Source organism: Aulonocara stuartgranti (genome assembly GCF_965226115.1).
Source record: "Aulonocara stuartgranti genome assembly, chromosome: 7".
Classification (NCBI taxonomy): Eukaryota; Metazoa; Chordata; class Actinopteri; order Cichliformes; family Cichlidae; genus Aulonocara; species Aulonocara stuartgranti.
In genome coordinates, this window is record NC_138945.1 from 69,033,234 (window position 1) to 69,056,598 (window position 23,365).

Here is a 23,365-nt window from a genome sequence, read left to right on the forward strand (position 1 = left end):
TAGTCTCACTAAAGTACCCTTTGTGTCTGTGCAGGCGGGGGAGGATCCTGGGGTAAAGTGACGTACTCTTGCCCTTACTGCTCAAAGAGAGACTTCCACAGTCTGGCAGTGCTGGAGATCCACTTGAAGACCATCCATGCAGATAAGCCGCAACAGAGCCACACGTGTCAGCTCTGCTTGGAAACTCTGCCGACGCTCTACAACCTCAACGAGCACGTGCGCAAAGCTCACCGTGCGAGCGGAGGAACGGTGGGTGCGGCGGCGGCGGCTTTTCCTCTGCTGCAGTTCACCAACGTCACGGCGTTCCACTGCAACTACTGTCCCGACATGTTCGGGGACATCAACTCTCTGCAAGAGCACATCAGGGTTTCCCACTGCCTGCCCGGTGGCATCATGGCAGGATCCACCACACTAGGTGTGTTTAACCCTTTAAAGCCGGTCGGAGCGGGCACGCTCTGTTTTGCGTAACTATTTTTAAATCCCGGTAGCTCTGCAACCACGTAAGCTAGTGCAATAAAAAATTTTGCATATGAAACCGGAGGAGTTGTACTTACATCTGATGCCATCAGCTTGTCCTCGGTCAGTTTCCTTCCACATACAGCTTTGCAAAACTGTATAAAAAGCACTTGCAGCAACACAAACATAATATTCCAGAAACACGCTTTGCTGATCCATCAGCTGTTTGTAACACTTCCTACGTTGGAATAGACGTCAGCGCAAACTATCGTATGTCCGCCATGACCTGCCCGAAACCGGAAGTGACGTCATTTTTGCGGAAATGTAGTTTTTTACCATCAGGGCCTCATGAGCCTATACTGGTGTTTTTAAAAGTTATGTTTGACTTTATGACTTTCTGTGTGGTTTCTGGGATGCTGAGGACTCATATTGCACTGCTGGAAATAGTTTATTTTGATGCACATGCTGCTTTTTTATAATATTTATTTTCGTTTTTCCTGCAGTATATAGAAATTGGTGTATTTCAAAAATAAAACTATGAAGACACTCAAAATAAATTTCCTGTGGTGGGAAACTATTTTGTGCAACTTGTTTGTATTTACAGTTTTGAGGGATAAGCCTCTTAAATTTCTCTAACTAGAAATATATGTTAAAAAAGCAAAAACGATTTTCAATTTTTTTGTAGTTTTTTGCAATTTATGTAATTACTATGCACTTAATGCAGACATATTATTCAAATCTGGGCTATAATGGTTGTATTGATGTATAGCAACTTGAAATGCTCCCAAAAATGGCTCCACAGCATGTAAACATATAAAATAAGCTCTGGTGGACTTGGTTCTATGGTCGGTCTTAAAGGGTTAAGCATGAACTGCATCAGGTCAGCTGTGAGCTGCTTGTCGGTTACATGGTGTTAAGTACAGTGTCATCATTTCCTGTGACTGTTGTTGCTGCAACGATTAAAGTGAGCTTCTCCATCCTAGAAGGGAACCATGCCTTCTTCTGCAACCAGTGCTCAATGGGTTTCCTGACAGAGTCCTCGCTGACGGAGCACATTCAGCAGACACACTGCACCTCCGCAACAGGTGGAGGAAGTGCATCAGGTGGAGCGGTGGCCAAACTCGAGTCTCCCATACTTCAGGCTGGATCTCAGTCCTTCATGGAGGTGAGGAAAAACTGTAAAATCTGTTAAGTGTAACCAGTAAGAAGAAGAAACGCAGCTCGCCCTCCTCGTTAGTTATTCAGTTCCCGTATCGTGTCGTTTGTTAGTCGGACTGAGACTTTTTAACCCACAGTTCACAGTGGAAACACTGAAACCTGCTGCTGTTTGACACACTGTTCACACTACAAAGACACTTCGAGTAGCTGTTAGCCAGCGTTCATAACTCATTAACACACTGACGTGATTCTGTCTGTAAGCTCGCAGTGGTTGAAATGACTTTTGTCGGTCGCTGTGTGACGACTCGGCGTATTGCATCATAATCTTTAAAAAAAGTAAAGAGTTATTATCCACGCACAGGTTTACTCCTGCCCTTACTGCACCAACTCTCCTATCTTCGGCTCACTCCTCAAGCTCACCAAGCACATAAAGGAGAACCACAAGAACATCCCGCTGGCCAACAACAAACGGCAAGCCAAAGTCGCAGACCTGAGCCCCGCCTCGTCGGACGTCGAGATCTCCTCCCCGAAACGCCACAGGCTCGGAGGGGACTCCACTCCATCCATGGGGAGCAACGGAGATTATCCCTGCAACCAGTGCGATCTGCGGTTTGCTAGTTTTGAGGGTTTCCAGGCCCACCTCAAGTCGCACCTGGAGATGTTGCTGAGGCGCCAGTCCTGCCCCCAGTGCAACAAGGAGGACTTTGAGTCACAGGAGGCGTTGCTCCAACACCTGACGGTACACTACACCACCACGTCCACCCAGTATGTGTGCGAGAGCTGCGATAAACAGTTCTCGTCGGTGGACGACCTGCAGAAACACCTGCTCGACATGCACACGTTTGTCTTGTACCACTGCACTCTCTGCCAGGAGGTCTTTGACTCCAAGGTGTCTATACAGGTAAACGACACGTGGCTCGTTGTTGAGTGTGACCTTTTGCAGACACGAATCCCGAAAGATGCAAAGTTTATCTGCTCAAGAGTTTGTTTCTCTGGCCTCACATCCAGGTGCATTTGGCAGTGAAGCACAGCAACGAGAAGAAGCTGTTTCGCTGCACAGCTTGTGCCTGGGACTTTAGGAAGGAGACGGATCTTCAGCTGCACGTTAAACATAACCATCTGGGCCAAAGGTCGGGCCTCCCGGGAGGTCTCGGTGCAGGTACTGTCCAGCTGTGCCGCGTTACGTTTAACAAATACACGATTACGATGTGAAAAGAATGTCTGATATTTCCCGTTCCTGTGCCACGGATTCATCTTCACGATAACTTGATCTTTGACTGACAGGACTCAAGCCCCGGAAGTGCATCTTCTGCGGGGAGAGCTTTGGAACAGAAGTGGAGCTCCAGTGTCACATCACCACGCACAGCAAGAAGTTCACGTGCCGCTTCTGCGGCAAAGCTTTCCACGCCATCTCACTGCTGGAGAGACACCTGAGAGAAAAGCACTGCGTCTTCGATGGCAGCAACATCACCGGCAATGGAGGCGGCACCGGGAGCAGCGGGAGCCAGAACGGGACGCCTAACGGTTTGGCGCAGACCTCCAAGCGAGGAGGAGGAGGAAGTGGCAACGGAGGAGCAGGAAGCGTGGAGAGAGCGACAGTTGCAGCTGCCGAGCAAGCCGACTTGCAGAACATGCTGCTGAAGAGCGCAGCGGTGGGAGGAGGGTCGAGCCAGGGGGGAGATACAGCCAACAGCCACGAGGCGAGCGGAGGAGAGGAGGAGCTGGATAATTCAGAGCCCATGTACGCCTGCGATATCTGCGGCGCTGCCTACACCATGGAGTCCCTGCTGCAGAACCACCGACTGCGTGACCACAACATCCGGCCGGGAGAAGACGACGCCGGTAACGATGCTGTCGTACTCTGTCATCGTCAGGAAGCGAGTCCTCTGTGTTGTTATCGTATTTGTGATTATGCGTCTTAATTTTGTACAACAGGTTCTCGAAAGAAGAAGGCGGACTTCATCAAAGGAAACCACAAGTGCAACGTGTGCTCCCGAACCTTCTTCTCTGAGAACGGGCTTCGTGAGCACGCTCAGACGCACCGCGGCCCCGCCAAACACTACATGTGTCCCATCTGTGGCGAGCGCTTCCCCTCTCTGCTGACCCTCACCGAGCACAAGGTACTTCAGACTTGTGACAAGTACTTTCCACTGAACAGCAGGTGCAGCGGTGCAGACACGTTTCTGCGTGTGCGACGTTTTTTCTCTTTCTGCGCCTAGATTTGCATCCTGACTCGTCTTTGGCTGCTTTGAATTTAGAGCTCGATACTCCTCAGAGAGGCGGTTTGTTACGCAGCCTTCGTCACTTATCAGTGATGCTGATGTTGAGCTTTTATCAAAATGACTTCTTCGTCTGAGGTGTTTTGATGTGTCACGGTCAGTGTTGGGCAAGTTACTTTGAAAAAGTAATTAATTACAGTTACTAGTTACTTCTTCAAAAAAGGGTTACTTACAGCTACTTCTTTGCAGCTGATATAAGATAAACTGAACACAGCTTCAGTTTTCTTGTTAGTAACGGTAACGGCGTTGTAACGATAGGAATAGTGATTAGTTAGGATACTCGTTACTGAAAAAAGCAACGCCGTGTCTTGTAACTGGTCACGGTCGTGTTAATCGTCTGTGCTCCCTCTCTTCAGGTGACCCACAGTAAAAGCTTGGACACGGGAACCTGTCGAATCTGTAAGATGCCCTTGCAGAGCGAAGAGGAGTTCATAGAGCATTGCCAGATGCACCCCGACCTTCGCAACTCCCTCACCGGCTTCCGCTGCGTCGTCTGCATGCAGACGGTCACCTCCACGCTAGAGCTGAAAATCCACGGCACCTTCCACATGCAGAAGATCTCCTCGGGCGCGGCGCTGGCAGGAGCTGCGGTCGGAGGCGGGAATGGAGGACTAGCTGGAGGAAACGGCTCTGCCTCTTCGTCCCCTAATGGGCAGCTGCAGCAGCACAAGCTGTATAAGTGCGCCTTCTGCCTCAAGGAGTTCAAGAACAAAGGCGAGCTGGTGAAGCTGGATGTCAACGGCCTGCCTTACGGCCTCTGTGCTGGGTGCATGAGCAGGTAGGCAGCAATGCTGTGAACAGGGCTGCAGCATGACTCAGCCCTCTGTGGGAAAGAATAATGACTAAAGTCAAGAATGAATGCCTCTCCTGTTTGGAAGCTTTGCCTGGCACAGGGTAACTCGGCACACGTTTATTGGGTGCATTTCTTATGAAAAGTATATGAATATTTGAAATATCTTTCAAAAACCTGCCCAGTTTATTCAGATTTTCTGCTCCAGCTGTCACAAACTGCACAGATACTTCCTAAAACTACCAAAGTTAGTGAAGAAATCCTTTTTGTTTAGCATCAGTTAGAATCACTGAAATCAGCTAAAACAAATCAAATGCTCAAATCACATCAGGGGCACGAACGGCCAGAGTCCCAGCCAGGGAGGAGCCGTCACGCCCGGGGACGCGCAGGCGGAGAAGGCCGCGGCTGGGCTGAGGTGTCCAGAGTGCGGGGTGAAGTTTGAAAGCCTGGAGGACTTGGAGAACCACGTCCAGACGGATCATCCGGAGATCAGTCCTGAAACCAGCGCAGCAGGAAAGAAGGCCGAGGTTTCACCTGCTCCTAAGGTGAGAAACAGTGAGAGGGCACGTTTCCATAAAAATAACGGTGTCTGCAAAAGAGAAGGAGGCAGCTACGCACAGAAAGGTCAAATGTATAAAAGCTCTTGGTGTGATCCAGCAGAGTGATAGAGGCCAGTGTTTCCATTTCCAAGGTTGCAAACGACGCTCCTGAACTCTGTGTGTGCACGAGGTTGTGTATAAGTCTGCAGCTTCCACACGTACGTGGGTGTGTGTCAGCTGAGCCCACTGGGTCCTGCGGCTGGGGCGTGCTGAGGCATTGTGGGAGCTGTTCGCTCTACTTGATATTGACAGTCAGGCTCCCCGGGACCTGCCGCGTGTCTGTGTGTGACTGAGTGTGTGAGAGTGTGTGTACTTGCAAGCGAGCACGTGTGTGTTGAGAGACAGTTCCCAGGGACCCTCTGTCTTACCTGCACTTTTGTTTCTGCTTAGTCTAACAGCACAAAGCAGACAAAGTAGGATTAGTGTGTGTGTGTGTGTGTGTGTGTGTGTGTGTGTGTGTGTGTGTGTGTGTGTGTGTGTGTGTGTGTGTGTGTGTGTGTGTGTGTGTGTGTAGTCATCCTAGCAGGCTGAAGCAGCAGAGACACAGTGGAAGTGGGGCCTTTGTGTATTTTGTATGTGTTTGTGCATGAGTGATCACTCTGTGCTATGAATGGATAAGCAGAGCCTCTGGTTCCTCTCTCTGTAGCTCCTTCTCTCTCTCCTTTGTCCTTTTTTCCTTCTCTTTCATCGCTTCTTCCCTTCATCTCGTTCGCGTTCACACCCTCCTTTTTTCATTTGCTTCTCTCACTTTCGATCCAGCTTCGGTGTTTGTGTAGCTGCATACCTTCTCTTCCTTTCCCAACCCTCCAAAGACTTGGACTTTCAGTGCAAGAATTTGTGAGGTTGAAATGTCTCATATGTGCAGGGATGACTGCAAGTGCGGAAAAGTGCAGTTTTATTTTTAGCCTTTTCCACTTTTCTCTGGTAGCTTTCACTGCACTAATAATTCTTTCATTCCTGTGCAGTCTGTCTGTGTGTGTCTGATGTGCTAACATGTAAGCCTGTTTCTCATTAGCTTTATTGCACTGACCAGTCTCCTGTGTTCCTTCTGTTATAGAAAAAGACCTACCAGTGTATTAAATGCCAAATGACGTTCGAGACAGAAAGAGAGATCCAGATTCACGTTGCCAATCACATGATCGGTGAGTGAGGTGCTTTTCTTTTCCGTGTGCGTGACTTCAGAGTTTGGTGTGAACCCAGCCATTGTGAATGTGTGATGGCACTCTGGAAGCATGAAAGCACAAGCATGCACTCACATGAACACAGAGGTGAGACAGACGGTGAAACAAAGACCTTTTTGTCTGGTGGGCTGTGAGGAGCAGCCACGACTACAGATCAAACGTTGGAGAATCATCGTAATCTTACAGCTGACTCAAACGTAATACGAGTGTCTAAACCTTTATATGATGATGCAGGTCGCAGGTGATGCTTTTAGGTTTGGACAGGATGACACAAACGAACACGCTGCACAGTAAATCCATGTTTGTCTGCACGAGCGCTGAGTTTTTTCATTTAATTCCATTATCATCACAGGGGAGCAAAGGTCGACGGTGTGTGTGTTTAAGACCTGACTCTTTTGTGAGATTCCCGTTTTCTCCCCTTTCTGCTAATTTGCTGCCTTAGCATCTCTGTCGTCATGGAGATTAACGAGGTGGACCTGTGGGTTGATCTGCAGCCCCTCGCCAGACCTGAGTGTGTGTGTGTGGCGTCTGGAGAAGAGAGGCTCCAAACATCAGCACAGCTGGAATAACTTTTACTTCACTCCCTAGTGTGTGGCCCCGCCCCCACTTGCTATCAAACACCTGCCACAGCTGCAGCGTCCGTGTTTTCTTTTTTTTTTTTTTTTGCCTGTCCCGTTTGGCTCTTTTGCATCAGAATTGTTGTCTAAAGGCAAAGAAAGATGCCCAACGGATTTACTTTAACAAACTGACCATCCCAGCCTTGCCGTAATGGTCCATTTGATTCACCTTTTATTGTTCATTTTATTTTCACTTACTGAATACGGGACAGACTTGACTGGGGGAAAGAAGGGGAGAAAGAAAGAGGGAAAGAGAAACAGCTGAGAAGAGGGACGGGGGAGAAGGGCAAAAGACAAAAACCAACAGAATGAGCAGAAAAAGAAAGAAAAAGAAAATGCATATATCAATCACCTGGGTCACCTGCTGAGAAAGAAAAAAGAAAGCAAGCAGAAGAGAACAAGAGTAATAGAATAAACAACATCACAATGATATATGGGAATATGACAGTAAATACTAAATGTTAAACATTATTGTGCAGCACATAAGATCAACAGAACACAGTGTGCTTTGAGGTAGGAGCCAAAAAGGGTGTAGTTTGTGGGTGTGATCACCCGTGTGTACACCTGTGAGCATGGACGCGCTTGTTTTTAAAAGGTTCCTTCATGTAATGATCTGCTAGAGGGTGTGGGGGGGCCACAGCCCCGTCCTCCAGGGCATGAAGCAGGTATGGAGGAAGCGTCCGTGTCTTCTACCTGCCGTCCGTCTCCTTCGCTCTTCACCACATGACCGTTATCCTGGCCCTCCTCCTCCTCCCCCGTGTTCCTCTCTCGTTCCCCCCTCACCTCCTCACCTTTGTCCTTCACCCAGTGCTCGCCACTTTCCTCCGCCTTGATCTTCCACTCAGTCTGACGTCTAACTCGTCGTTCTCTCTGCAGCGTAGGCACGCACACATCCCTGCACAGTGGTGGCAGTTTTGGGTTAATTAACGTGCTAATTGTGTGAAAACCTAGCGCAGATTAATTATGAAATTGAGGCAGATTATTTTTAAGAGCTTGCCCAGTTCCTCTTACATTTCCCGCAGCCCTTTCCTCCCCCACTCTTCAACGAAGATCTTATTTAGTCTGAAAGCGCCGATGAAAAGAAAATGAGCAGATGCTCCGTTTCACGCATCGTCTTCCTCGTCTCCACCGCAGATCGTTTCCTTCTCTCGGTCGCCGCGGCACTAACGAGTTTACAGTAATAAATGAAACGGAGATGAATGCAGGTGGTGAGTGGCCAGAGCTGCTCGGCTGTAACGTGTTGATGTAAAAGGATTGTTCCCTCTGTTAAAGTGTCTACATTTTCCTTCATCACACAGGTTCGTGTCACTTTTTTTTCCTGTCGTCCCCGCTCAGTGTGTCACAGGTGGGACGTTTCGAGTTTAAGTTGTGCTGTTTGAATGTTGTGAGTTTATGGCCTGACGCTCTGATTCTGACGGCTACGCTCGTGCACGTGCTCAGCCTGTGGACGTGCACGATTAGGGGGCAGCAGCGACTGACTGTGTCACTTGGTGAGTGTTAGCGCCTGTTCAACGGTCGTATCAGGCGCCCTCGATAATCAGCTCTCACATTCAGGAACTCCGACACTTGTAAGTGCGCTCGCCTCAGATTGTCACGCAGCTCGGCCGCCTCAGTCTGCTGCACGTCTGCGTGTCACAGAAACACAAGTCCAACAATGTAACGTCCGAGTGAAACTGTGATTCAGTGTTTTTACGTTGACAGTTCTGACTGCTTGAAGGGAGGAGGCCAGCTCCTACCGGCTAACTCAGTCCAGTAATGTGATTGTCACATCGCTCCGTGGGTAATACACGGTGCACCCCACGGTCCTGTTAATTACGCTGTCAGGAAGAGAAAGAGACACAACACACAGGCAGACAGAGGGTCAACGTGGGAAGTCTAGAGAGGAATCCCTGCAGCTCCGAGGAAAATATTTACAAGCAGGAATGCGCCGCTCGTGTTTGGGCCCAAAAACAGCTCAGGTGACATATTTACCCCTCACTTTACTGAAAAACAACACTGGTGCTTAAGGTAGGGCTGCTCAATTAATCGAAGTTTAATCTCGATCACGATCTGGGCTTTCAACGATCATTAAAAATGACTGAGCCGATTATTAGCCCCTCCCTCGTGCTTTACTCTCGCGCTGCTCCGTGTGGCAAATCGAGCGCACCTCTCTGCATTTTGAACACGTGTCACAACAATTAAGAGGACCCGAGGGAAGCTCGGAAAGCTAAGCAGAAGTTATTTGGAGAGGAGAGTGACTGCTGTTGGTTGAAAAGAGGTAAAAACCTTCAGTGGTGTGGAAACATTATGGGTTCAGTCAGACGTGGATCAAGTAGACACAGTGTGTAAACTTTGCTACAGTGTAGCTGCACCACAGAGCAACACTGCAAAGCTCACTAAACACAGATGTTTACATTTTTCATTTATTTCTTATACTGCAAACATTTGCACTGTTATCAGTATTTGTCAAAAAATAATATAAAATAGTGCAATCTTTAAAGTCATTATTCAACACATTGTTATTGTTAAATAAATATCATCAAATAATCGAGATGATGACGTCACCCGATGACGTCCAGATGAACAGAATCAGTTTATTTTGTTGCTACAAAATCTTTTCTTCATTTCATTAAAAACACTTTTTCACATTAAGACGTTTTTAGACAGATTCAGGAAACATGTCGGTGTTCATCTCGTCGTGCCCATCAGGTCAGACTGGTCAGCGTGCTGCTGTTCAGAGAAAGATTATTGATTATATTAGAACAGATCTATATCGGGTTATGTTCTCTGGTTTTTACAAAGAGCTTTCAAAGACGAGTTTTTTGATGTCGACTCGACGGCGGGTTGTTTCTAAATGACTGGTTTAAAGGCGGGTCTTCATAAAGACATCACCGGATTATTCACGTACATTAGTAATGATGCTAAACCTGAGATCACTGCCACATGCCGGCCTGCCTGCAACACTTAATATTACAGCTCTCAGCCCAAACGTTCAGCTTCACTGTGATGGTGCAGTCACGCCCTGTGTGTGTTCGCGCCAGCCTCGGCTCTTGCACTGCACAACGTTAATTAAAACACCATGTGGTCAGTGCCCTGCTCTGGAGGCAGAGCGGGAGGGAGGAGGAAACAGAGGCGCTCTAGGAGGGAAGGAGAGATCATTCAAGAAGGATGCAGGGGGCTAAAAGAAATGAACAGTTTAATTTCCTTCCATCCTGGTTTTACTGAATCCGTGCGGACTCTTACGAGGTGTCCTCGTGCAGCAGCACGATGGTTTCTGCCGCACGATGATGTTATTATTTACTGATACGACTCATCTGAAAACCAAGAGGAAATTGTGAGCAGATATCTAGTTTACAGCGAGGAAACGTGACAGGGATCGGCCCTGTGACTGCTCGCATGAGCATTACAGCAACGCTGCATTAACCTGCGAGGCCGGCTGTAAGGCTGGACCAGTGAAAGTGCTTTATGCAGCTACTCAACACAGAATAATAGTGTGGTGGAGTGGAAATGCCCACACTTCACACTGTTTAAAGACACACATGGACACATTCACACACAGCCTCAGTCCATCTCCCACACACTGAGGAGCGATGGAGAGAAAGAAATTGAGCTATCCATTTCTGCCTCTGGTACAAAGCTGCCATTGGAGACTGTTGTGTGTGTGAGACAGCAGCCTAAGGGCCAGGACACTATATACTAAAGAAAGCAAAGAATAATGTGTTTACATCTGGTTTAATAATTAACATTGGACAATCTGTGCGTTTTATATAACCGAGGACAGACGGTTCAATCGTCTTTGAGATGAGAACAGGCACGGCCTCCGTCTCTGTAACGTGCTCCTGCAAGACTACAAACGTCTGCTGTTGCAGGTTTTTCATGCACAGTAAGGGCAGATCCCACCTGTGTGTGTGTGATCACAGAGCAGTGTGTGTGCAGCTTTTCTAGTCTCCAATATTTCTGAGCAGGTGGAGAGGAGACGAGCACGTAAAAGTATGTTCTTGTGTTTCGGACACGCGAGGAGACGACACGAGGGGGTTAGGACAAGATGACGAAAAACCCAGATAGAGGGAGGCAGAGCTCAGAGTGGTGGAGGAGCTGAAACGGAGGAATAATCTCTGCGCTCGCAGTGAGCTCCGCGCTGACAGGAGGCCTGTTTATTCTGTTCGATGAGCCCGTTCTGCTCCGAGCCACCAAGACCAAGAGCGACATCGGAGCAGCTCCTCTAATGTGTGGCTCACTCGCTTGTCTTCGTCTTTCTGTCACCTCCTCTGCCTCCTTCTCATTGTGTGTGTGTGTGTGTGTGTGTGTGTGTGTGTGTGTGTGTGTGTGTGTGTGTGTGTGTGTGTGCAAATCCATTTTGTTTTCACAGAATAAAGGAGCATACACGTGTTGTCCCCGTTTTGTGGTTTAGAGCAGACCGCTCATTTTGAAATGATGTATTATACCTTTAAAAGACCCCTCGCTACACACACACACACACACACACACACACTCTCACACACACACACACACACACACTCACACACACTCTCACACACACACACACACACACACACACACAGAGACACACACACACACACACACACACACACGCACGCGCGTGTAAATAAGGTCCTTGACAGCGTGTTCTGAGTGTTGCATGCAGCCACTAATGCTTTACTAATCACCTCAGTCTAGATTTCACAGCATGAGGCCTCACTTTCTCAGACACACACACAGACACACACACACAGACAGCGCACACACACACGCAGCATGTTGTCAGCCCTTTCCATTGGTACTAATCAGGGACCAGTCTCCAATTAGCATACTGGTTATAATGCTCACTTTGATGCAGCTAAGTGTCCTTGCTGTCTTCGTCTCAGACCTTTGTCTTCCTCGACTCGCCTGCATCAGTTTGTTCCTGTGCATCTCTGTAGGTCAGCTTTAAGCCTTAGCTACGCTCCCGTGACATATTTACTGGAGGCGATCAGAGCGTTAAAAGTATCTGACAGATTTCCTCACATCAGTCTGCAGCAGCTGTTCTGAAAGAGTTTCAGTGTCGCTGATGTTTTCTGTGGGACGATGAGGTTCACTCAGTATTTGTTGATGACAGCGAGCTCCTTTACCTTTAACACTGCGTTTGCCTCCTCCCCACACGCTGCACGTTCACAGTACAGATAACTAATTGTGCCCATTCTCTCCTCATCCCCACCTGCCAAACGGATGGCCTGTAGAAGAGCCCGCCTGTCGGCAAGGTTTGTCCCCTTTCTGTCTCCCACTATGAGCAAGGCAGCATTACGCTGTCCCACTGCCTGCCCATCATCATGAACATTTTACTGCTTTTGAACATACAGACTAGTATCAGTATTCATGAGCTTTTTTCTTGTGTTACTGAGTTCAGGGGTAGAACACAGTCACAGTGCATGATGTGGAAAATAAAGGTGCAGCGCAGGAGTCAGTGTGCGTAATAACACAGTGAGGCTGAATCTTTGCATAGTTACCTCACCTCAGATCTTCATTCACCCCAATCCCCACTGCTAGCTGCATGCTTCATTGTCCTCCCTACCTCATACACACCACGCGCACACACACACCCACACACAGATGCCTTGGAGGTATCGAGTGGCCACTCACCTGGATCTAAGTGTTCCCTGTGGAGTGCGGTGGCTAATGATGTGTCCTCAGCATGAGCTTTACTTACCTATTTACATCAATGCACCATAATAACTGCAGCTCCCCTTATTTACATCCTTTACATTTCTGATGAACTTTGTAGCTGGTCAGATGCACACGTGGCCATCGCTGCCCCTGCAACAGCATCTTAAAGCTCCCTGAATGAAGCTGGGCACATTTCAGTTAAAGCACCAGCGCGCTCACCTTTTAAATTTGATGGTGACTTTGGGTGAAGACCATAAATAGTTTATGAAGCCCTGTGTGAACCAGGGCATTAAATAATACTGGCTTGCTTTTATTTTCTACCTGGAGGTTGCATTTATTTGGCATTTCAAACCTGCATTCAACCTGTCTGTTAGCCTGCAGTCAAATCTGCGACGCGCTTGACTAGTAATGTCTAAGCAGCCGTCCCACGGGCTGCGGCTGAGCCGATGTGTGTCTGTACAAACATTTCTAAGCCCCCCCCCCTTTAACACCAGTGTGCAGACACACACACACCTATCTGTACGTGTGTGTGTGTGGTGCTGCGCGGGTCTGGTGTGGTTACTTTGTGTCACTGAAGACTTAATGAGGCGAGTAAGAAGCTTTTAGAGTCAATGGAGGTGGATAATGTGGTTGAGGGCTCACTCGTGTGTGTGTGTGTGTGTGTGTGTGTGTGAGCGTCTTTGCCACAGGCTAGCAGCGTTGCTGTTCTCTTCTGCCCTGCTGCACCTGCACTAATAAGATGCAGACTGCTCCGGCTGCTGTCGTTGCTGAATAACCAGCATCTGAGCTGAAGAAAGTGCATCGCTGTGTGCTCAGTGAGGAGGCGTCCAAACTCATCTTGGAGTTTCACACATGCTAAATCCTGATTTGGACGTTGTTACTTCTTTTCGCGCCTTGAAGGAAGCGGACGGCCTGTCAGAGGAAAAACGGTCTCGTTGTCTGGCTTGTGATCAGTTGTATCACCAACGATGAGAGTTGGTGCTGTGAAGTAGTAAAAGCTACTTGAACTCCTTCACTCCAGGTGTGTGTGAGCAAACTGCTCACACACACCTGGCCCTCTGCCGTCAGTAGAGCTGCTATAACACCGTTAATACTGCTTTTACTGCTTAAACACAGCTTCTAGTTTACAAACACGTGAGCGTCATGTTGGAATATTTATGTCTAAGTGAATGTAGGACAGGATAAAGCGGCTGTTTCACAGAATTTGACCAAGGAGTTGGTTTATCTCGAGATTACATGAAAGAAATGAAACAGCAAACGCCGAGCAGCATGTCGCTCTTCATCGTGGTGGCATCAACATAGGGACAGATGACAGAAACCCCTCCTCCTGCCTTCAGTTCCTCCTCCATCCATCCTTCCCTACATCCCTTCCTCCCTTCCTCCCTCACCACCTGGAGCCAGTGAGCTGTGACACCAGAGGGAGGAAGGGAGTGATGATGAAGGGACAAGGGAACGAAGAGCGGGAGAGAGCGAGGGGACCGCAGAGGGCTGGATGAAGGAGGATGGGAGGAGAGACGAACCGAGTGTTAGTTTTGACCAAATCAGACTCTTTCATTTGTGGATTTAGTTTATTTAAAATGTACGTTTTTACGTAACAGTCACAACTTCCTGGCCGTAAGCTAACGTGTTGCTAGCGTGCAGTTTTATCTACTCAGTCGCACATTTCCTCTAACTGCTCTGACTCTGTTACAGTGACACGTTTGCTCTTTGTTAGCGCCCATAACCTGCCACTGTCGCTTTTATTGACTGCATGAATACGTCGACAGGATTGTTGGTGTATTTCTGCGTGTGTGTGAGTGTTCTGGAGGCTGGGAGCACAGCCGTCCCCTGGAGAGCTCATTTTGTCGTCTTCTCGCTTGATTTACCTTCTTCTTCTTCTGCTGTTTATTACCAGTCATTACAAGCTGTTTGGAAACCTAATAGGACACACTGACAAATAGTCTGGGAGAGACCCAACCAGGATAGCTATCACAACACAAAATAATGAGTGTGTGTGCTCTGCTCGCGAGGATATGTGTATATGCAGCTTCAGCTTTCTTACCTCACATATAGAAGTTTCCTGCTTTGCATGGGCGACGTCTCTCTCACCGTGTGCTGCATCTGTGGCTGAGCACAGGCTGATGTACAGCATCTCTACCTGCAGCCCCCTTTACATCCCCCCCCTCTTTTTCCTTCTCAAGCTGTCCAGGTGTGGCTGCACCAGCTGCTAAAGACAACAGGACCATTTTACACACACACACACACACACACACACACACACACACACACACACACACACACACACACCGTGCTGGCTAATTGTCACAAGACAAACAAGGCGCTTTGCCTTTATGCGCTTCATAAACAGAGGCCAAGCAACAATTAACTCCCTGCTTAATTCACTAACTATTCTGAATTCATTTTCTCCTGTGACAGGCACATCTGTCACAGCTGGTAGCGACTGAGTGTGCGTTTGCTAGGCCTGTGCAGTAATGCAATAAGGTTTAGCCTTTAAATGGGCTGCACTGAGGAGGCTTTACTACAGCGTGCGGCGTGCAGCACGACGACGCCGTGCTCGGTGTACGACAGAGACGCAGACTGTGTGAACTTCAGTCATGTTTATTGGTGATGTTTCCTTTTCAAGCCCGTCTGGGGGGCTGACCTGTCTGCTGTTTAAAACATGACCTGAGTGAATAAAGATATTCTTGTACAGTTACACTCAGATTGTTGCTGTTTTCAGGACTGATGGGTTTCTGATCCTCAGCCTATTTTGACCCCATCAGCGGCACTTACATGTTTCAGGAATATATTCAGATAAACTGCTTGTGATCCACGCAGAACGGTTGAAAAACAATTTACAGAAACATCTACAGAGCTGTCGAAAGTCCAGTGGTGGATTATCAGATGGATAATATAATCTAGCTCGTTATTTTCCTGTTGTTTTACACATGTAACTTCTCACATTGTCACACTTTGGGGTTGAGAAGGACACACAGATGTTAGCGCCTCCTTTTCTTCTCTAAGAAAAACATTTGTGTTTTTTGTGTTTAGTCCATCTGGGTTTGAAGTGTGGAAATCTAACAAATCGTGTGAGAACTTCTCAGGATGTAAATTTGTACAGACGAATGAGTTTGAGACTAGAGATCATCACTATGTTCTCCTGGGCTGCTCTTGAACCTGATGACGATACCTTGATGGCTGTTCCTCTGCAAACACATCATCGCAGTCACCCTGTAGTCATGGAGATGATATTTCTACCTGAAACAGTGGAAATAAGGCAACAGTTCGTTGGTTCGTCCCTGAATCTAAAAACAAAACACGTTTCATTTAAATCTATACAGAATAAAAAGTAGCACTGTGATAAATATATAACAAAACTGAAAGAAGCATCATGTAATGGCACAAGAAGGAGAGCACAGCAGAGTGTGAGAGCACAAACTGCCACAGTGACAAAAATAGTGGTGATTAAAGATCAATAAAGTGAGATTCGTACTGATGGAACACCGCAGGAGAGGAAACGTGCAGGTGCAGACACAGAAACTGCAGAAGACTTGGAGGCAACGCAGATCAATATGAAATGAAATGTAGAGAAGATGGAGGCGTGGAAGGGTGGATGACTAAAGCCGGAGACGCGAGCAGAGAGACGGAGAGGATGAGAGCGGTTTCTGGCAGAGTTTGGCTCACACTCGGTCGTCTTGCCGAGCAGCTGGACTTCATTAGTGGCTGGTGTTAATTACTGGGACTGTACACGCATGCACACACACACACACACACACACACACACACACACACACACACACACACACACACACACACACACAGCCTGCGATTCAGGGTCACCTTGCTCGCCTTGTTTGAACCAGCAGAGATAGAGGAGGATGGTGCCAGACAGACACACACACAGACACACACACACAGACACACACACACACGTGTCAGTCCACTGTGGGAGTTTCGTATGTTATTAATGCAGCTGCATTGTAAGCAGCTGATAGATGTAGTTTTGCTGTAGTTGACTCCGTCTGTGGTTGTACTGCATGCTTCTGTACTGAGGTAGTCGTAGCACAGCTACGATTGTGGAGAAAAGCACGCGAGTCGAGGTTGATGACACCGGGTATCTTCATGTAGCTGCAAAAACCACTGTTACAAGATTTACGTTTAATTTTTAATACTAATATTTTCCAAATATGTCACAAATGGTTTATTTAAAAACTGAGAATTTAGTCTGCTCATATATTTTACTAAACTTCTAAGTGCATCATGGAGCAGCTGATCTCCTGACAGTGTTACAGGTCAAACAAATGTTTAGTTATCAGCATGGGCGTGCCAAAAACTACAATTCCCTGAACGGCCACTCGGGGTTGGGTCCATGCACTCCTGTGAAGAAGTCCATAGAAGCTAAGATGCTAAGTATCAGTCAGGTGCTTTTAATCAATGCACTTAATTAAGTGACCATCAGTAAATGGGACATTCAAGTATGTGTTAACTCAGGTCCATAGTCCCATCAGCCCGGGGCCAGCCTGCCCAGTGCTCAGAGAAAGTTCACCACAGTGCCGTTATCAAAAGAATGAACACGTGCGGCTTATTTGGAAGCAAAGCCTCTTATCTCTAGAAGAAGATGGCGGCACAGCTCGGGTTTGCAAAGCTGCATTTGAACAAACCACGAGACCTCTGAGAAAACCGGACACGGCACGTTATACCGACCGTAAAGCGTGCTAGTGTGGTGAACTCTCAGAGTAATCTAGAGTCGAATGTGAGGCCAGCTGAAGCCTGGATGCAACTGCAGGACAGAATATTACAAACATGTGGAGGTGTTGCAGTCAAAGTCTAAACTTTGATCACATTTCCACGCTGTGGTAGGATGTTAAGTTTGCATGAACAAAGAAGAACAGCGACCTCTGTGCAGAGGTTTTAGGCAGGTGCTGTAAAGCAACCAATGCTTTAAGAAATAAGTGTTAATCATTCTTATCATCAATCAACAAACTGCAGAGAATAAAGAAAAATCCATATTTGTGTGAGCACCCTTTGCCTTCTTCTAGGTTTTGAAGGAGCTCGGCTGGTGGGTTGTTCCAAACATCTTGGATGTCGGCTCCCTCGCGTCCTTCATGTAATCCCAGACACACTCGGGGCTCTGTGGGGGCCGTAGCATCACTGCAGCACTTCTTGTTCGTCACGCTGAAGATAGCTCTTCATGACTTTGGCTCGTTGTCCTGCTGCAGAATACACTTGGGGCCAATAAACAATCGTTTATATTTCTGAAAGCTCTTTGTTTACAGCATCTTTTGCACAGCACTCTATATACTTGTGGTTGGATCCACCTCATGAAGGCTTTTAAAACAAAATGTTAGAACAAGAACGTGATGGTCTTTGTGTTGGTGTGCACACTGTACGAGCCGGATGTTCAGGAAATGTGATGTGATTATAGAGCTGCTGGAGATGGCAGAGGCGGAGAAAGCTCAATATATGCAAAACTGTGTTCTGAGAGCATAAAAAGTGGCTGTTGAGGTCACTGCTGCTGGCCATCATAAGTAATAAATAGGTTTCACAGCTTTATGTTGATTCGTGTTCCAGCAGAGGAAGAAAGGATGGTTTAAAGCAGCACAGCAGGAGGTGGGATGCTGCGACACGCTGGGAGAGGTTGGAGGGTTTTCTTTGACTCATAATTACACAGAAGCAGGCAGGAGTGAGCACGGCTACGAGAGGAAGGGTGATACGTCTTTCGGCTCTAAGCAGATGTCGACCAGGCTGTTCTCTTTATTGCAGTACAAAGGCCTTCTGACAAAAACACACAGCCATGCATGCACATCATCCTGGATAAATCAATGCATTCTGCTTTCAGTAATTTCCCAAGGTGCTTTGCTCCCCTCCTCCTGGGTGAGGAGGTGACAAAGCCAGCCACTGAGGAGTCTCTTACTTTCTGCCCTCCTTTTTCAGCCCGTCTTTGTAGCGTTCAGCACACTCACACGTCACTGTGCGTGCGTTCACAATGCTGCTTCACAACGGTGTATAAATGTTTGTCAATGGAAAATTGTATTTAGTAGTCAGTATAATCTTTCAGTGATATAAGTTTGCATATGGTAGAATGCTGCATGTAATCACTTGTGTGTAGAAGTGTTTAGTTGGTGGCATATTGAAAGAATGTCTCATCCTAGGAGGTCTGTAACATTCTAGGGTGTTCACATCCTGGCAGCATGAGAGAGCTCGTACCTTGTCTTATTGTTTTACGGCAGGATTAACGTAGCTATGTCAGGTTTAGTTTAAGTGCTTCTTTACATACAGATGAACTGTTGGATTTTCCAGACCAGCAGGTTAAGGGAAGTCGTTTATGGGGACACACACACACACACACACACACACACACACACACACACACACACACACACACACTGAAGTATAAATAAAGACCGGGGCAGTTTTTCAGGGCGAGTCTCAGTTCTGGAGGCTGCCCTTGCTAGCAAGAAGTTCTGTGTGTTTCTCTTCTCTGAGTCTTTACTGAGGAAGTGTTTTAGAGTATATTTCTTAACAATGTTGTGTTATTTTACGCAGCGGTGATGAGAGATGCGTTTGTCCCGTCAGTGTCGCAACAATGGCTTCGAGGCCCGGGGAGTCTGTGTGCATGTTATTTATGTGGCACCATTTTTATCAGAGATTAAAAAATCTTTCTGATACTTCGTTTAATCTGGAAAACTGTCGTCAGCGATGACGACACAGAGCGCCCACGCGAGGTGTTTAAATAATGAAACGTGGGAGCAGTTCACAGGTAGAACACACTTGATTTCCTGTATTCTGCAGGCCTCTGGTGTTTGTGTGTCTGCACAGCATCTCACCTGCAGCGCTCTATCACAGGGACACATCAGACGCCGCGCTGACCCCGCGCACACACTGCAATGGCAGTTGTGGTCATTATGCAAATCTGTGTGACTGTAGTTTGAACTTTTGGGGTCTTTTATGACCCTTTGTTCTCTCTGCTCCTCATCTCACGCTCTCCGTCTCTCTCCATCCTATCTCTGCTGGATGAGAGACGCTCATTTGTGACAGAGCCAGCCTGCTAATGGTGGATGGCAAGAAACTGAATTGGTCATGCCAAACACACACACGCGCACGCACGCACGCGCACGCACACGCACGCACACGCACGCGCGCACACACACACACACACACACACACACACTAATGTATTCACATAAAACTCTGTATAGTCCCTGCTGCATTGCTCCTGGTGCTGGGCTCCCTCTCTGCTCTGCGCCGCGCCTCCTCCTCCTCCTCTTCGTCCTCCTCCCCCACCACCTCCTTCTCCTTCTCCCAGTACATCTGGCACGCTCAGCTGCTGAGGAGCGCCATAATTATCCCGCCGGAGACGCACATGCTCGTACACACATACGCACACTCTGCGACGAAAGCTCGCACACCCTTGTCTTCGGCGATCCACACCGCTCCCTGCTGCTCTTCGTCACTACCGGGGCTTCATTAGAGTGTGTGTGTGTGTGTGTGTGTGTGTGTGTGTGTGTGTGTGCCTTTGGATGCTATCCAGATGTTTTTTCTTTATAGTTGAGGAGTCGGGCGTGTCCTAGATGCAACTGCCCTGCTCCTGCACGCTCGGTGTTTTGAGTCGTCTGTTTCACATATAACCTGCTTGTATGTCCAGTCTCGTTCAGCCGTCACGTGGCAGGCAGCGAGCACGCCACTAGGACCTCGTTGTGGTAAAGAAAACGTGGACTGTGGGCGTGTGCCTTACTCACACAGGTCTAAAGTTGTGGCAGTAAGAAACTCTTTGTATTCATGAATCTGCAGGAAACCTGTAGAGACGGACACCTTCCCCGCTCTGCGCAGGATTAATTGCAGGGCTGTTTGTAGTCTGTCTGGTGTCACGTTGTAATTACTGCTCTGTTACAGGTAGAGAGACGGCTCGGGTCAGAGAACGGGGCGGCTGGGCGGGTACGTGTGTGCGTGTGACAGGAAAAGACAGGAAAAGCGCGTGAATGAGCGAGTGCAGTGTGATTGGTAGTAACCATGTGTGTGTTTATAGCAGGATCGGCGTGGAAGCGTGTGTGGGTGTGTGTTTGCGAGCGCGGCCTGGCAGTGCCCGCTGTGGCTGCTCAGAGTGGGGCTGTAGGTTTGATTCCCGGTGCCACTTTGTGTCAGACTAACCGCAGAGCCAAAAGCAATTGAGCTTTGTGAAAAGCGTCTGGAAACACCTCCCGCCATTCCACTTTCAATCGGAGCTTTTAGTGCCGCGGGAAGCTCGCAATAAAGCACCTGCATCAGTCGCATAGATCGCTGCTAAAGACCAATCAGGTGACAAGCTTTGACTCTGTCTGTATGTCACTGAGACAATAAGCCACTTGAGCATGTTGATTGCACTGTTTCTAGAACCTTCAGCGAGCCTCCTTCTCTCACATAATAATAAAGTCACAGAATGATTCCTTAACCCGCTGATGCAAAGATCGCCGCTCTTACCGCTTTTCCTACGTGTTTGTACTGTTTAGGCCTTTTTGACACGCAAACGTGTCCAAGTGCAGAACATGTGACTCCTGATATTTAAAGAACAAAGATGGCTGCATCATCAGGAATCCTGACCAAAGAAGACACGACTGATTTATCATCAGTAACTTTGTGCTCTGTGCATGATACACACAAACAAACTCTTGTAGTTTTTGCAGGCGGCACAAGTCACCACTTGAATCCTTTACACTCACATTTGTGGCCCTGAGTCTTCAGTCAGAATGTGGAGAATAAATCTGCTGTGGTTTGTCGAAGCAGACAAACAGTATCTGCAACGCGTCCACGGCCGGGTTAGCCGTCGTTATCTACGTCGTCTGATACTCTGATTCAAACCAGGAGACCCGAGTCTGTGCAAACACAGCAGACGTGCTCTGCCGCCGTGTCCATCTGCACAGACTGACAACAACACGTTCTTTTTCTGCACACGCAGCGATGTTCCAGCACCTTCCATCCTCGCCGACACACATGTGGCTACACATGCATTTTCTACCATCGGTATTGATGACACCATATGTGGGTTAAATCGGTGATACGTCTAAGCAGAGAATATCTCACATGCAGTGATGTGAAATCCCCACTCGCATAATGAGAGGCTGTGGGACTGATTGAACGGCCCGGTTTGGTTTGCTGCTGTTTCTCTGTCCTCTTTGTCTTTAATCCCTCCCGCTCTCTCCTGCACTCCATCATCCTATCCCTCCCCACCAACCCCATCACTACTTCCCTCTGTTCATTGTCTGTCCACCTTCCCTGAGGTAACAGGTGTACCCATGAGATTCGCTGGACTCTCTCCCCCCTCCCCTCTTTCTCTCGTGCTCACAGCGCTAGAGGCCTAGGTAGGAGTGTAATTTCCCCAGTGTTCTCTCTAACCTGGAATATCTGACACTGTGACACCAGGAAACCAAGGGGGAGTGTGTGTGTGTGTGTGTGTGTGTGTGTGTGTGTGTGTGTGTGTGTGTGTGTGTGTGTAAGCCCATGTGTACACAAGGAGATGGGAAATTTTTGCGAGAAGGTTCAAAGGAGTTTATTTTGTATTTTTTCATTGTGAGCTCTTACATGAAGCGCCTGGTTTCCACAGCGGGCCAAACAGGAGCAGCCAGGGCTTTAGGGGTAAACGACACACAGTAATACTTTTATTACACGGTCAGACAGTATAAGGTTTATATAGTGCTGTGTTATATGGAGTATGAGCCCAGCACAATTATAAAAAATGAATGCACGGTGCAGTCTCTGGCGCCTCGGTCGCCTTTGAACTGGAAGGCTGGATTTGGACTTTTGGAGAGTACTGCATGTGCACATCTACAAACCGGGAACATTGTTAGTGCAGGAAGAGAGATCTGCAAAAGGGAAATTGAATCCGGAGCAAGAGCAGCGCTAATGTACGCCGCGGTGGTCCCGACTTCCTGTAGAGGAACGCAGCGAGTTGTGTTTCCAGCTTTAACATCTGATTCAAGACTGCGCAGTTTAAAAACACAGTTTAGGTTTTCTCACAGTGATCTTATCTTTACTACTCGGAGGTAATTACTGTTCCTCTTATCACCGTCCTCCTATCCAGCTGTCCGTCCGTCACTGCGGCGCCTGCAGACAGCGCCGGCTCCCCGACTAAAGTTTGGACAAATGGCTGTTGGATCGATAGCTTCCCACCAGCAATATTTGGTATCAATGCGTGTCCTCCTCATTACCGCAGCAGGCTGCCCTCTCCATGGACCTGAATTATTCATACACACAAACAGGCACGCACACACGCATACGCTGCATCACAGAAGTAACCGGCCTTTCCCCATCGTCCTCTCCTCCCTGCTGCTCTTCAGGCCACAGCAGAAGAAGAAGAGCGGCGCGAGCGTCAGCCTCTCCTCCCTGTGTCTCTAACCGCTTACTCACCCAGATGTTACTCCCAGATATTTGCCTCGGTCAGCACATTTTTTGTGCCTGTGTGTCCTTTACTGTAGTTTCTAATTATACCTCTTAGAGCACGCCGTCACGTTTTGAAACAAGCGGTTCGGGTTAGCTACATCGTTACTAGCGTTACTGCTGCTCTGCAGGTTGTTACAGTGTAATCAAACGTATCGATGTGAGATGTGCGAACAGTGTTGATGAACGCTACGTCCTCGCGTCTCTCTGCATTTGTTCTTTTCTGTGAATCGTGTAATCGTACAGCAGTTGACTGTTTTACGTCTTGCCTGCTGTC

At 47.9% G+C, this 23,365-nt stretch overlaps 1 protein-coding gene across 4 annotated transcripts in view; it reads left to right on the forward strand.

Annotated features, from left to right (window-relative positions):
- The window catches only part of znf423 (zinc finger protein 423), a 130,805-nt gene that overhangs the window by 65,317 nt on the left and 42,123 nt on the right, over positions 1 to 23,365 (forward strand). For 2 of the 4 annotated variants that reach the window (XM_082539360.1, XM_082539363.1), the window contains 9 exons: positions 35 to 415; positions 1,440 to 1,621; positions 1,976 to 2,515; positions 2,623 to 2,773; positions 2,899 to 3,456; positions 3,550 to 3,734; positions 4,250 to 4,671; positions 5,015 to 5,228; positions 6,340 to 6,424. In XM_082539360.1, the coding sequence (XP_082395486.1) occupies positions 35 to 415; positions 1,440 to 1,621; positions 1,976 to 2,515; positions 2,623 to 2,773; positions 2,899 to 3,456; positions 3,550 to 3,734; positions 4,250 to 4,671; positions 5,015 to 5,228; positions 6,340 to 6,424 (2,718 nt within the window). The remainder of the gene's footprint in view (positions 1 to 34; positions 416 to 1,439; positions 1,622 to 1,975; positions 2,516 to 2,622; positions 2,774 to 2,898; positions 3,457 to 3,549; positions 3,735 to 4,249; positions 4,672 to 5,014; positions 5,229 to 6,339; positions 6,425 to 23,365) is intronic. The other 2 variants (XM_082539362.1, XM_082539361.1) reach the window with 2 other exon arrangements.